Source organism: Mastigoproctus giganteus, chromosome 5 (assembly GCF_048544385.1).
Source record: "Mastigoproctus giganteus isolate SK-2022 chromosome 5, ASM4854438v1, whole genome shotgun sequence".
NCBI lineage: Eukaryota > Metazoa > Arthropoda > Arachnida > Uropygi > Thelyphonidae > Mastigoproctus > Mastigoproctus giganteus.
This window is the reverse complement of record NC_143579.1, coordinates 232,828,702-232,844,770: the sequence shown is the minus strand read 5'-3', so window position 1 is coordinate 232,844,770 and position 16,069 is coordinate 232,828,702. Positions and strand designations below refer to the sequence as shown.

Here is a 16,069-nt window from a genome sequence, read left to right as displayed (position 1 = left end):
TAATAAAACAAATTTTCAAAAAATTATATTTATAATATAAAAAATAAATCAAACTATTACGGAAAAAAACTTATTAAAAATAAACTTTACAATATATTAAAAAAACCTTTTAAATCCTGCTCTACTTCACTAATCCTGCTTTAATCCCCTCTTATCTCTGCTTCTTTAATGGCGCTATGAAGAGCTGTAATAGGCACGTCTGCTCGCCACGAATGCCAACCAGATAAGAGCAGATTACTAAAATTAAGAAAATTAGCTGTTAAAATAAAAATTAACTATCTGTTAAATTAGCTGTTAATTTAAGTTAATTAGCTGTTAAAATCTGTTAAAATAAATCAGTATGTCATACCATTACTGGCTAGATTGTGCGAATTTGGCATATATTGGTAAAACGTAACTCCCTCTATAATTAATAACTGTGACACTATGTGAAACTATCATGGTGATTTTGCAAATCTACCATAAAAATCGGTTAAAAACAGTATTTAAGTTCTTGGAGGTGAAGATCGTGTTGGCTAGTGTTATAAATACTCTGTTATCCGCGAAGGCTATCACCGATTTACTTACACAATCAAATAATGAAGTCCCAAAGGGCTTTATTATAAGTTCCAAGTCATTCTTTCATATCCCATTGCCCACGTGAACAGCACAGTTCGTGAAATCACTATCAAACCCCACACGGGGTGGAAAACACCAGAGTTCGAGTTCTATCGATGACACGGGGATTTTGTATGGGTCTTTTTCACAACGTGGCTGAGATTCGGTCTTAGACGAAGGTAGCATGGTTTTTTTTCTACAGAAACGGGTTTTTCATCCATCAAACAGAAAATCGACCACAGAACACCAAGCAATTTACAGACGATATACGATATAGTTGCATAACCTATATGTTGCCATATGGCAACAAGTAGGTACACAAGTATGTAACTTGGAATTTTGATGGGCTAGTCCAAGCACTACGGTTTAGTTATTTAAATTAAATTAAATTTTATGCTTCATCTGTTCTGTTTTAGTGGTGTACTCTTTGCAATATCATACTCAAAATCCAGTTATAATCATCGTCTGTGTTCCCTGCATCACGGCACGCCCAAGACAGCCAGAATTCAATATAGACTAGCCCAGTCTTTTAGTCCATGGTACCCAACAGCTTCTATCAAATTATTCAAATTGTAATTTTTCTCGTTCCTCTAACTGTCTTTTCCCTAACTTACCCTCGTGGGTAGCAAATTCATTAAAATTTGCATAATCAACTGAGTTAATTGGTCTTAGGCAAGGATATCATGGTTTTTCGGTTATTCGCTCAGCAAACACGTAAATTGACCACATAATAAGTGCAATTTACAGATATAATATACACAGCGCAGTATGCCCTAAGAAACTTCACATATTTTTGTTACTTCCCTTATATTTGAACCTAGTATTTCCTATCGCTTCAAAGTATCTAATTGGTTCCAACAGTTTTGCTCTTATCCATGTCGTTTCAATTACTGCATAGGTCCACGCCTTTGCAGATAGCACATTGGCTATAATGAACACTGAGTGAAAAAGGCCAGCTGTGCAATCAGTCATATAAAGTATAGCAACTTTTTCTTTTAACAGTCCTCTGTCGTCTTTGTATTATATATATTTTTTATTTCTTCTTTTTTGTGGTAACCAGCAATAAAAAGTATAAGAATTTGGAGTATATTAGTATCATTCCTGGGTTTAAAGCTGAGAGGACAAAAGATACTTGTGACAGTATCTTTTGTCCTCCAGTATTAGTATTAGTAGTGGTAATGATGCAAGAAAGGAAGCTTATACAGCATCAGCCTAAAAAACTTCTAACATCTGTCCATCCCCACCAATAGGTTGTTATTCTTCCTTGAATTTATTTAAACTACTCACTTCCACAACACCAAATGGAAGTTTGTTCCAGCAATCAACTACCCTGGCAAAAGCAAATTTTGTACGTTAATTCTGCAGCCATCCTTTCTCCATTTGAACTTATGCCTCTGCATGTGTGTGTAGTCTGTACAAGACGAAAAATTCCATCAGCACTGAGCTTACTAAATTCATTTAAAACCTTAAACAATTCAATCAGATCCTGATGCCCGGTCTCTAGATGCTGCAGTTTCATAACTGAACCATTTCCTGGTAAGTGCACCCTCTTTTGTTCCCTCATTAATCTAGTTGCCCTTCTCTGCACCCATTCCAACAGATCCAAGTCCTTCCTAAAATGAGGCCTCCAGACCTGTATGCATTACTCAAGGTGTGACTTGACCATTGCCTTATAGAATGAGATAATTTTTTCCTTGTCCCTACTAGCAAAATTCCTGTATACCATTGACAAAAGCCCATGAACTGCCCCGGCACGTGCACCACATGAGTAGCACCACAGTTAGTAGGATCTCTGTCCTCCTCACACTGGATGAAAAGGACCTGAGTTGAGTCCTGTCAATGATGGGAGGAATTTTTATGGACTGTTTTTTGCGACATGGCTGACTTAGTCGGTCTCAGGCAAGGGTAGCATGGGTTTACTCCCGGAAAGTCTGGTTTTTCATCCAGCAAACAGAAAATTGACCTCAGAACACATGCGATTTACATACAGCCAATTTACAGCCACATTGCTCTGTGTATTAACAATAATACACAGCGCAATATGGCCTTTTTTGCTGATGCTCCTAAAAAATCCTACTACAAAAAGCCTGTCTGCACTGCTCAAATAACTTCATATCCAACTGCACAATTACCCCAGGTCGATCGCATTCTCCACTTCGCTTAGTGTGATACCACATTTGTTAACATTATCTGATATTAACCTTATGTTAATCTGAAATTGCAACTCCCCGTATGAAGTATCTTACATTTGTAGATAATACCCAAGGGCTCACATCTGAGTATGGGATTGGCACACCCAGGGTCCTGAGCTGGATATCATCATTCTTCTCTTTCTTGGTGATTCCCTTCTATTTCTGACTCTCTCTCTCAGGGGTAACAGAGAAATTTTTTTTTGGCTGGTGCAGCAAAAGCCTCAGGTTTCCTTGCCCCCTATGGCTAATTATAATAATAATAATAAATAAATTTCAAGTGTCACTTTTCAGCCCATCTGCCTTGGACAAAGAATGATTGAAGCACGTTTTCAACCTGCTTTGGAGGAGAGCGGTTGAATTGTAAACTCCAGTTCTGAAGAACAGTGCCCGTGAAAATATATATGAAAAAGCCATGCAGCAGAAACTGAACATCTAGGTGACAGAAAATTTTTAAGCAAAGGATCGTTGATTAACCTGACTGCTCTCTTTTGAATAGTATCTAATAGATTGACAGAGGTTTGTTTTGGGGCACTATCTCAAAAATTATATTAGTGCAAAAGAAGCCATATGTTTTTTTTTTGTTTTTTTTTTTGCACATATGGGGGAACAGCATTTTGTGTTCAGTGAACAGTGGCAGATTTTAAATTTGCACAGAGTCAGCAGCTATTTGGAAGAAAACAAACACTGAAAGAAAAAAAAAAAAAAAACAAGTATTTTGATCCAGAGAAAGCAATATTTGTGAAGTACTTATATCAAAGGAGAGAGATTAGAAGTCATGGTACTTCCCAATAAAGATATGTGATTGTGTCTGGGGCTCATATCTGGTGAGTATGGGCTTGGCACACCCAGGGTTCTGAGCTGGATATCATTCTTCTCTTTCTTGGTGATTCCCTACTACTTCTCTCTCTCTCTCTCATGGTAACTCAGAAATTTTTTTTTGGCTGGTGCAGCATAAGCCTCAGGCTTACTTGCACCATATGGCTAATAATAATAATAATAAATCTATACATCATTAAAGATGCTGACATTGGAGATTATTTGGAGAAAGAATCTTTTTTACAAGACTTAAGATGGACTGAAAATAAGACAGGATGCAAATCAATAATACATAAGTATTATTTCCTATAACACTGCACACAACAGTCATTAATTTTATTTTTGGTTTAATTAAATAAAATTATCAGTCATGCATGGATTCCAGATCACTTCATGTTTCAAGCATCTCTACATTAACTATAGAAACACAAAATTCCTAAATCAAGTATTATTTGGTTTATTATTATCATTAGCCATATGGTGCAAGGAAGCCCAAGGCTTTTGCTGCACCAACCAAAACAAAAAAAAAGCATTCCCGAGTTACCCTGAGAGAGAAAGAGAGAAGGGGGGAATAGACAGGAATCACCAAGGAAGAGAAGAATGATGATATCCAGCTCAGGACCCTGGGTGTGCCAAGCCCATACTCACCAGATGTGAGCCCCTGGGGTTTTTTACATAAGAGAAAAACACCAAAAAAAATAATAGTAATAATAATAAAAAACACCAAATTAAAATTAGTATTGTCATTGCCCTTTCATGTAGTTAGCAGCAATATTTGCCTGTTTGAGTCCAGGCCTATCAGTTGGTATGGTTGTTTGGTATGGTTCACAAATCTTGTACAACCAAAAGGATTATCGGTGTTCCTGGAGGAGGGGGGGGCACAACTTTAATACTTTTGGTATGCATACTGAATATACAGTGATACCTGTAAGTCTGATATAAGAAATCTACATTTTTTATGTTATTTTTCTTGTAATTATCACTCTTTCCACAAAATTATGGACTTCCAATGTGCTGGTATCTTAAATATTTCTTGCACTGTATATTTATATTAACAACATCAGTATTTTTTAACTGAAAGTTCTAATTTTTGCTTTATATGCTAAAATACATTCCAATTTTACAGCCTTAGAAGCTAGATATCCAAGGTTTCAGCAAGGGTCTTATTTAGCTCTACCCATCTTGAGGGATGCCCACAAATTTCTGCAGTTAACTCTAGAATTTCGGCCGGAAATAAATGATGGCATTCTTTTATACAGTGGAGAAAAGTTGGATCTCCAAGGGGACTTTATTGCCATTGTACTTAATAAAGGTTTCATTGAATTCAGGTTAGTGGCTTATGAAATTAACAGAATTTTGAAGTTGTTTTTAAATCTTTATTAACGGAGTTTAAAAAAAGAAACAATAGAAAAGATGAAAAATGAACGTTGAGGATGAACGTGTCTCAAAATCATATACACATATTACCACAGAAATCTGTAAGGCAAGCTGCAAAATTAGCAAAGCAAATGTATGTGCTGCTTTCTGAACTAGGTGGAAATCTTATGCCAAAGTTGCTACACAGTATGGATGATGACCTGATTTGCCAAGTTGGACAAGGATGTAAATTTTTTGACAAGCTTGTTTGATCCAGTGAAGCAACATTCATGCTTATCAGTATAGTGAAGTGACATAATTGTGTATATTGGTTACCTGATAATTACCAGGAGTTAGAGTCTCGTGTGATGTCTCATCCAGGGGAATTGTCAGACCATATGTATTATTTTTAAGGTAAAATTACCAGTGATATGTACTTCAACATGCTTAATGTATAAATATTTCAAATAGTAACCCACCAAATTTCATGCAGGTTTCATAGTATCTCTTTTTAATTACAAGTCCTGGAGTTGTGTGAATGAGAAAAGTTGTGTGAATGAGAAAAGGTGGACAAAATTAGTCATTGTGCAGTCATCCAATATTTGGAAAAGAAAGGAATCCAGCAATGCATGAGAATATAGTTACAACACTGGGATGGATTCCCTTTCCTGTTCCATGGTTAAGAAGAGGGCAACAGAATTTAAATGAAGAAGGGAGAGCCTGGAAGACAACCCACACTGTGGGAGACCTGCAACATTCATCACTCCAGAAGTTGTTGACAGTATGCATGATCTAGTGATGGGTGGTCAACATGTGACAGTTTGATACATTGCCAGTATCTTGGATATCTCACCTGAATGTGTGTAACCATAACAGAAGTTCTCACTACGAAAAAGTTGTTGACAATACAAATTTGTATATCAAACACACATAGGCATTGTCAAGTGAACATTTGCATCATTTTCAAGGAGACCCAGCAAATTTCCTCCAAGATTTGTGACCATGGATGAGATTCATAGTCATGATCATAAACCTTGGATGGTTCATGACTTTCAGGGTTCGACAAAGGAGCAGCCCATACAGCGAACACAGCTCTTCTCCCTTCAGAGAAAGGCAAATCAATTTCTTCTGGTGGCAAGGTAATGGTATTGTTTTTTTTGGGACGCTGATGAAGTGTTGTTAGTGGATTATCTTCAGAAAGGCCAGTGGATTATCTTCAGCAAAGGAGTTTTGTTCCACCAGGACAATGCAGCTGCTCCCAAGTCTGTTATTGCCATGGCTGCACTGTATGAGTGCAGCTTTAAAATCTCGAACCATACCATATTCACCACATCTAGCATCATTGGACTTTTCACCAATTTCCAAATATGAAAAAATGAAGAAAGCTTTCTCTTGGGCCTAGAGGCCCAAGAGAAAGCTTTCTTCACAGCTAGAATCAACACATTGCAGCATCAGTGGCAACAGTGTATTGACTCCAAAGGAAACTATGTTGAAAAGTAACATGTCAGCAGACTCCTCAAATAGTAATAGTATTTGCCATGTAAAACCTAGGCGCCTCCGTAACCAGGTGGGAAGGAGCAGCAGTGCGTAGCACACGCTTCTTGATTAGACCGGGGTTCGAGCCCGTCACCACCAAATACAGACGACGCGGAAAGGTCAGGGAATGACCACCACATATTCCCGGAGCAATATGGCCTTAGTTGCTAATGCTCCTAAAAAAAAAAAAAAACCAAACAAAACCATGTAAAACCTGTGGCAAGGAAGCCACAGGTTTTACTGCACTGCACTGCACTGGCAAAAAAAAAAAAAGTAGATAAGACAAATTATATGCTTCCTTCTTCACATAGGTAACTATCCAGTTCGCTTTGAATTTATTCAAACTGTCAGCCTCAACTACTCACATGACTGTTGCAGCAATCAACAACTCACTGGCTAAAAGAAAACTTCCTACAATTTAATCTAAACCTCATCCCCTGTAATTTGAATTTATGGTCCCTATTTGTGGAATTCGTTATAACAGTGAAAATTCCTCCTTCATTCATTTTAATAAACCTTTAAATAAACTCTTTAAACCCTCAGGCTACGAAATTTTCAAATGTCACTCATATAGCACAATTAGAAATACTAAAGAAATAATCAGCTGATGTCAAGTCACTTGAAAAGCATAGTGCCAAAGATTTTTGCTTGTTGCATATTAAATTCCTCAAGGAATTCATCGAATTCAGTTCCTTTTTTCACAATACAATAGAAATCTCATGAACATCAATCACAGCAGGTTTTTTTATACTGTTTTCTATAGAGGGTTGCAACCATCATAAAAGAGCAGTTTTAATGAATATCAATTTCTGGTTGCTAATAGAATGTGCTTTACCACCTTGAAATTCACTTTTTGTTTTTTATTCATTTCATAATTATTAAAAATCATTGGCACATTTAAATATTCTAATGATGCTTGAGTTATTGATAATGTTTTCTAGATTTGACTGTGGTATGGGTGAAGGAACATTGAGAAGCGACCAACCTGTTGTCCTTCATTCCTGGAACACGCTGACCATATATAGAGATAGGTGGGATGCATGGATGCAGTTAAATAATGGCAAACAGGTTCAAGGCCGTTCAAAGGTAAAATGATTGTTGTTTTAGAAAACACGCTACACTGAATTATACAAGCATAAATTAAAAGATTTTTACAAAAATAAATATAAATAAATAAATCAAAATAATCTTGCTGTTTGGAAAATTTTGTGAAGAATACAATTTCTATTTCTGCTGCTATTGTTTTAAATATCTAGCAAGTAAGTAGATATTAACTGATTTCTCATCATATCTTCAGGCTTCTCAACTTCTCATAAGATCCTGATGCTGTGCAGTGCCTTATAACCTTCAGGAGGAAAGACAGTAGTGCAGTTTCTTGTTAATTTCTCCAAATTTACAGTGGAGTTGTCTTTTTGAGTCATTTTGACCCCCCTTCTATGTTTCACCACCATAACATAGTTTCTCTCCGTGATTTTTTTTTTTTTTTTTGCAAAAAAAAAATAGTAAAACTATAATTTGCTGTTCCATTCAGAATTTTTTTAAATTCCACAACTTTCTGCTTATTTTTGTTAACAAATTGGCTATGAGGTGTGCTAATCTGTATTGCATAAAATATGGAATGAGCAGAAGTTCTTTTTTAACAAAATATTTTTCTCTGTTACAAGTAGTGTGCACAATTATTTTTTTATTTTTTTTTTGTGTGTCAAGCTAATTAACAATGTCCTTTAAGATGCCAGAGAAATATGACAATATTTCTAAATACATATACAAGATTTCCCACATGTTTGCTTTGTGAAAATAGTGGGAAACTCAATGTAATGAGACATTTACAACAAAAATGTAATAGTAGTAGTAGTAGTGGCATGTGATGCAAGAAAGCAAGTGTATGAGCTTATCAGCCAAAAAAAAAAAAAAATTTACAAAACAATTCCCTCTAAATGTTTGTCCAGTTCCTCCTTAAATTTATTTAACCTATCAACTTCCACAACGACAGATGGAAGTGTGTTCCAGCAATTAACCACCCGCTGGCTAAAGGCAAATTTCCGCCCATCTATTCTACATCTGTCTTTTCTCAATTTGAATTCATGCCCCCTTAGGGTCGTAATCTGAGCAAAAGGAAGAATCCCATCAGAATTCAGCATGCTCAACCCATTCAAAGCTTTATACACTTCAATCAGATCACCTCGCAGGTGCCTAGTCTCCAGCTGCTGCAATTTCCAGAAATTAAGCCTCTCTTGGTAAGAGGTTCCCTTCACCAATCTTGTTGCCATTCACTGTACACGCTCAAGCAAATCTACATCCTTCCTAAAATGAGGCCTCCAGACCTGTATGCAGTACTCAAGGTGTGGCCTGACCATTGCCTTATACAGAGGGACAAACACCTCCTTTTCCCTGCTAGCAAAATTCCTGTATATCATTAACAAAATCCCATGACCTGCCCTGGCAGCCTGTCTACATTGCTCAGAAAACTTCATACCTGACTGCACAATTACTCTCAGGTCTTTTTCATTTTCTACCACCTTAAGTGTAGTACCACATAGTTGGTACGTTTCTCTGGGGTTACTTCTACCCATATGCAGTACTTTGCATTTGTCAATGTTAAACTTCAGTTACCACTTCTTAGCCCATCTGCCCAAATTTTCTAGATCCTATTGCAGTAGCACACTGCCATTACTGTTATTAACAACCCTGCCAACCTTTGTATCATCTGCAAACTTCGACATTAAGCCTGATATACCTTCATCAATATCATTGATAAATATACAAAACAACAGTGGACCTATCACCGAACCCTGTGGGACTCCACTAATAACATTAGTCCACGAAGAGCAGCACCCATTGATTACCACCCTCTGTCTTCTCCCATTCAACCATCCTTTTATCCATTGTAGTAACTTACGCTTAATACCATTCTGCTCCAATTTGTAAAGTAGTCTTCCATGCGCAACAGTGTCAAAAGCTTTCCTGAAATCCAAGTATATGATATCCAAATTATTTTTTGCATCCAGTTCCTTTGTAACCACATCATGGTATTCAATCAAATTTGTCAGACAAGACTTTCCCTTAACAAAACCATGCTGTGTCTGAATTATTGCTGCAGTCTTGTCTAGATGATCCTGCAATGCATCTTTAACCAGTGACTCCATTATTTTACCCGGAACAGAAGTTAAACTAACTGGTCTGTAATTACCTGTGTGTCACCCTTCGATCCCCCTTTGTGAATTGGGGATACATTTGCACATCTCCAGTCTGTGGGGACCTCCCCTGAATCCAAGGATGCTCTCATAATTATGGCTAAGGGTTTGCTTACTTCCTTTACCGCCTCCTTTAATATAACTGGATAGATCCCATTCACCCCAGGTGCTTTTCTTATGTTTAACTTCAACAATTTCTCCTCCACTTTGTTCTCAGTTATTACAAAATCATTAAGCACCCTGCTACAATTTGATAACCTTCTGCCATTTTCAAACCTTAATAACTCCTCATGCGTGAATGTAGATGCAAAATACTCATTCAGCTTGTTTGCTATCTGAGCAGGATCATCAACAGTCGAGCCATCGATATCAAGTGGACCAATCAGATTCATCCCCTTCCTTTTAGAGTTTATATACATAAAGAAATCGTTACTGTTTTTCTTAGCATCCTTTGCCAAAGATTTATCATAATCTGCCTTCGCCTGCCTAACCTCCTTTGTGACTTGATTACAGACTAGCTTATATCTGCCATAGGCTTTTGTGTCGCCTGATAATTTATATGGATCCCATGCATTTTTCTTCTCTGCCACGAGTCTCATTAGTTCATTTGACAACCATTTAGGCCTAAACCTTGAACAATATTTCTTAATAGGTATGAAACTTTTAGTAGCTTCCATGATTAATTCCTTGAATGCTTCCCACTTAGAATTTGCTGTTGGTGACATCATCAGTTGATCCCACTGTACAGAATTTAAAAACTGTCTGAGACCAATGTAGTCACCTTTATGGAAGAAAAAACCTTTCCTTTAACCCTAATGGTAATTATATCTTTAAGTAAATCCCACATCAGTACACTGTGATCACTGCCACCTAGTGGTTCCTTTATCTGCAAATTCTTAATACATGAATGATCACTGCTGATAATCAGATCATGAGTATTACCCTAAATTATAAGAATAATGTGCATAGAAAAAAATGAAAATATAGATGTAGCTTTTCAAAATGAAGATAATACTGTCATATTTGTTGAATTTTTTATATTTATCATAGACCATAATCTTCCTCTAATTTCTGCTAATCATGCATGTGCACTGTTGAGAAATAGTTAGTAAATTTATAGACACATTGTCTTTTCTCACTTGTTGTCGTTCATTGGAGGTCTAATGTATTTTGGTGATGGGTTAGAGCTCTCGGACCACCGATGCCGGACACATTGGATCACTAATGGTTTATCTCCAAGGGTAGAATTCATTTCGTTATTTTAATATTTGTTTAAATTCAACAAATATTAAATTTATTTAAATTCAGTGTTAGTGAAGAAACGTCCTATATATATTTTTTCTGAAAGTGAAATAGCAAAAAAAATATGGATATGGAAGAACAAAAACAGCAAAAATTGTTTTTGAAATTGTACAAATAGAGAGAGAAAGAAAGGTAATAACAGATTTGAAAAATATACCATTTTCTGATTGCTACACACAGTAGTAATCAAAGTGATTCCAAGCTATATCTCACTGTAGTAACCTTTCCTAACAAAAATCAAAAGCAGCTTGCTCTCAGTGCCAATGTCAGAAGGTTTCTTTCCAAGCCGTAGTAATGGAAAATGACACAAGAAAGCAAGCTTATATAGCATCAGCCAAAAAAATAAAAATAAATAAAAACAGTTCACCTATCTAGTCTCCCTTGAATTTATTCAACTCATCCACTTCTACAACAGCCTGTTGTTGTGGAAGCCTGTTCCAACAGTCAACCATCGGCTGGCTGAAGGCAAGCTTCTGCACATCTGTCCTGCAACCATCCTTCCTCAACTTGACTTGTTGACCAGTATTGTACAACAAGGAACAATACTGGGCATCTTCTTCTGAATAATCTGAAAGTATGTGGGAATCCTTTAGAAAACTGTCTAACACTATGAATGTATATCTAAATACGAACTTTATATGCTCTCATTGAAATTTAAAAGACCTCCTGATTTCCTCCTTCAAATTTTCAGCTGTTTTGAAAGTCGAAAATGTGGGAGCTGTACAAGTGTATTTTGCTAATCAAATGTTGGCAGGTCAGTTTCCCTATTTTTTTTTTTTTTCTGATAAAAAATGCAGAATAGCCAAAGGGAAAATAATACACCTATGCAAAACTGGCTAACTGGCCCCCGTGTAAAAAAGCCATCAAAAGTTTCTCTGGAAAGTGCATTGCCAAAATTTTCATGTGGAGAAAGGAGGAAGGAGCTAACAGAGTTAAGATAGGAAAATTAGGTTGTCATGTATGAGACCATACAAATCCCGACTGTTCAAACAGATGGCAAGTAACTTAACCACTATGTTGCTATGTTGAATTAATTGGTCTATTAATATATATTTTATTATTAGACCTTAAATTTTTCTGTTCGAAAAAAAATTTGTAAAAAAAGAGTGACTGAAATTGATATATGTGGATCGGGAAAAAAATTACAGCTACTTTAATTTCCTTTATCTTCTGGTTAAAAATTAAAATATATATTAGAGATGATATCTGCATTGCCCTCTAGATTTATTTTTAATGTAAAAGTGATTTTCCTTCCTTTTTCTTCCATCTGTGGCCTAGTAAGTGAAATGAAGATTGTGATGTTTTTGTTACATAATACATCTCTGCTTCTTCTCTTAATGAGAAAATAATTCTAGCTTATTTGCATTTAATTGCCCCTGGTAATCTGTCTTTTACTGTCACTTTCACATGCTTCCCCCCCACTTCTACAAAACAGTGCTCCCGATTACCACACAACACAGCATTTGTTATAGCACTTATTTTTTTTAACTATAAAGTAAATGCCATACTCTTGATAATGACAATTTTTTTTTGATAATTATTAATTTATATTCTTCTCATTTAAAATTCAACAAAAAAACTTTCTAAGTACTGGATTCATTTCCAAGTGCCTACAATAAAAGCAGCGTAATTAAAAAATCAATATAATTTGATACAGTGTGCAATATTCCATTTTTCCCCCCTTAGTGTTTTTTTATTGATTAAGATGCTTGAGGAAACAGACATAAAGGAGCCGTGGTATAATTGGAAGTTTAAAAATCACTTCCGTATAAAAATTATGCAATTACATGCAGCTGCTGCCATCTGAACATAGTAATAATATTATAATATGCAAGAAGGTTAATATTATTCGAAACTAAAATATAGTAACTTCCAAACCTGCTGTGATATTAATAACTGTTACTTTAAACAGTTTTTAATTTTTAATAACCTGATTATGTAATAACTTCAATTCCATTGTATGTAACAAAAAAAAAATCATAAAATCAAAATCAGCTTGCTCTCAGTGCCAATGTTGGAAAGTTTCTTTACAACAAACAATACTGGGTATCTTCAGAAAATATGTAAAAAAATGTTGAATTGTTATAGTACCAATTTCAAAAAAGTTTTTGAATTTTTGTACTGTTTATCTGCTGCAGAGTTTGGCTGTGTAAAAACTTTTATCTTTGTTTATCAATTTAGAAGTCAAACAGTATCTAAAACAAACGTATGGTTTTTGAACACATGCTTCCCTGGACTGTACTGTACTATACTCATTTCCTGAAAAAGGAACATTTATTTGCCTTAGATACATTTCCTGTACCTAAGGCAATGTCAAAATATCATTTTTTTAGGCACATTAGCATATATGTGTAAAGTGCCTGTTGTCTTCACCATGTCCACCTGCATGTAATAACTCAACTTCAATGGTATGAATTTCCAACAAATTTTAGATTTTACTCTTTTAGAAGGATTTGTCAAACCATTCCAAATTTTATTAAAATTGGACCAATAGAAATCCACCAATTATTATAACTTTTATTCATACATATCACATAAGCTAGTCATATTGTAGCTGAAGCACTGATTACTATGTTTGATGCCATGCACTCATTTGAGAAATGAATGGGCAATAATGGTGGATGTACAGAAATGAAATGTTCTTGGTTTACACATAAAAGTTAAAAATCACAGTGTAAAAGCATAGCTCCCCACTGTGGAGATGTACCTTCACATCCACCAAAGTGTGAGTGCCATTTTTTTACCATACTTTATGATTTTAGTTTACTTCATTATTTTCTTTCTGTGTTCAGATCATATATTTGGCTGAATAGTGGTTACTGACTGAAATATAATCCTTTCAAAGTTCAGAAGCACTGACATTCCCTTGAAGTGGTCATGCTTGTGGCATCCTCATCTTTATTGCATTTATTTATAATAATGAAAGTAGCAATTTATACCTTGGTGGGTTTTGTCTCCTTGAGCAGAGACTGCTTTCTGTTTTCTTATTTTTATTTTATTTTGATTATTAGGGTATCTTAGTTAATGTATAAAACTCAGGTATCAGAATCACATCTTGCCATGTATAACCCTAATTGTAACATTAATTTTCCATATTAGTTTTTTGGTATATTTAGTGTTCATTTTCTGCATTAGCCTTAGAGACATAACCATGTTTATAGTAAAGTAAAATCCTTCCCTTTATGCCCAACACTGCTAAACAGTTAATTATTATATTCATTGTAAAAATGGTTAACATTGTAATGATTAAAAATTTGTAACATCTCTGACCTAGGCCTACTGGTTGTGCCAGAGTACAAAACGGAACATTTTTTTATTTTTTGCAATGACTAATACAAGTTAGTGCAATTACATCATTTCTGTACGTAGCTAACTACTTAAGTAGTTATAAATTGGCATCATTAAGTATATCTCATATTGTTAATACATTCACAATGAGTTGCCATGATATTGCACTACCTCGAATAAGTAACGCTTCACCATAGGAGAAGACTTGTTACTTATTCTCAGCAGATACCGTCATCCATACAGCGCCATTTCAGAGCTTATTGACTCCTCATCAGTGATTCTTCGCAATGATTGTTTTTTTTAGTTGTGATCCACATTAATATATTGTGGTCACTACTTGCAATTTCTTTCCTTTCTTTTTTTTTTTTTTTAATGATGACCCCTAACATGAAAAGTATAAGAACTTATAGATGCCTAGAACTGTGTATGGGTTGGAGGTTGAGCAGAGAGAAGATAATGTTTCCTTAATGTAAGAATTTTAAAGTACCATTTCAAGCATTATATTGACTTGCTTGAAAGAGAGTAAATGAGGGCAGACTGATTGTAATACAAAGAGATATTCTTACAGGAAAAGGTGAAAAGAAAAGACACTTCAATTTTGTATGTTACAAAGTTTGGTAACTAGGCATTTTTGTGGGGTATCTAATTGAGAAGTTCAAGATCTTAAAGGAGTTGAACAAATGTAATGATGGAAACATATTTTCTTTTTCTATGATGGCACAAACTAGGGAACAACAATAGAAAATTTGCCTTTAGTTTAATAGTAATCAATTATTGGAACAATTACCACATCACCCTGTGGAGTCGTTGTTCTGGTTTTTAGGAGCATTAGCAACTAAGACCATATTGCTCCGGGATATGCGGTGGTCATTCCTTGACCTTTCCGCATCCTCCGTATTTGGTGGTGATGGGCTCGAACCCTGGTCTAATCAAGAAGCATGTGCTATGCACTGCTGCTCCTTCCCACCTGGCTACGGAGGCACCTCACTGGGGAGTCAGAAAACTTATGTTGATTTAACCCTTATTAATGCACCACCTGTCAGATTGTTGTTGTTTGTTGTTTTTGGTTTTTAGGAGCATTAGCAACTAAGGCCATATTGCTCCGGGATATGCGGTGGTCATTCCCTGACCTTTCCGCATCATCCGTATTTGGTGGTGACGGGCTCGAACCCCGGTCTAATCAAGAAGCGTGTGCTACGCACTGCTGCTCCTTCCCACCTGGCTACGGAGGCGCCCACACCTGTCAGATGGACATACACTGAATAAGTGGAGATAAACCATATCCCTATTTATTGTGGCCATAATTGTTTATGTACCTTCAAATGTGTTCCTTAATTTGTGTTAGTGTCAGTTTAGCGCTGCTTTGTGTGGGATATTAAATAATCTTAAAAGCTGCAGACCATCTTTTTTCAGACAGAATATTAGTAGTTACAATACTTTTCATAAGTCTGCTACGATAAAGGGAAAATCATGTTTAATCAACTTGGTTAAACCTACCTTCCTGTATTCAGTCAACCTGGAGATGGTAATTTTGACATTGTTTACTTAGATTTTAAGAAAGCATTTGACTCAGCCCCACATGAGTTTACTGTATAAGCTGGAACATGTTTGAATCACAGGAATAGTCTTTAGCTGGACTGCAGGGTGGGTGCAGTGTAGGAGGTTGCAAAGGTTACTCTTCAAGCTACCTAAATCTGGCATCACTCACTAGTCCCTCGCAGGTAGCAAGATGATTATAATCACCATCCTTCCACACTGGATATAAAGGACAGAGTCTAAATTCAATTG

General features: G+C 35.9%; 1 protein-coding gene across 1 annotated transcript in view; it reads left to right on the top strand.

The window, feature by feature from the left end:
- Positions 1-16,069, top strand: part of LOC150086277 (pikachurin-like) — a 227,391-nt gene that overhangs the window by 150,975 nt on the left and 60,347 nt on the right. Inside the window, exons 4-5 of the mRNA XM_090374449.1 lie at positions 4,732-4,933; positions 7,439-7,583. Of these exons, the coding sequence (XP_090230575.1) occupies positions 4,732-4,933; positions 7,439-7,583 (347 nt within the window). The remainder of the gene's footprint in view (positions 1-4,731; positions 4,934-7,438; positions 7,584-16,069) is intronic.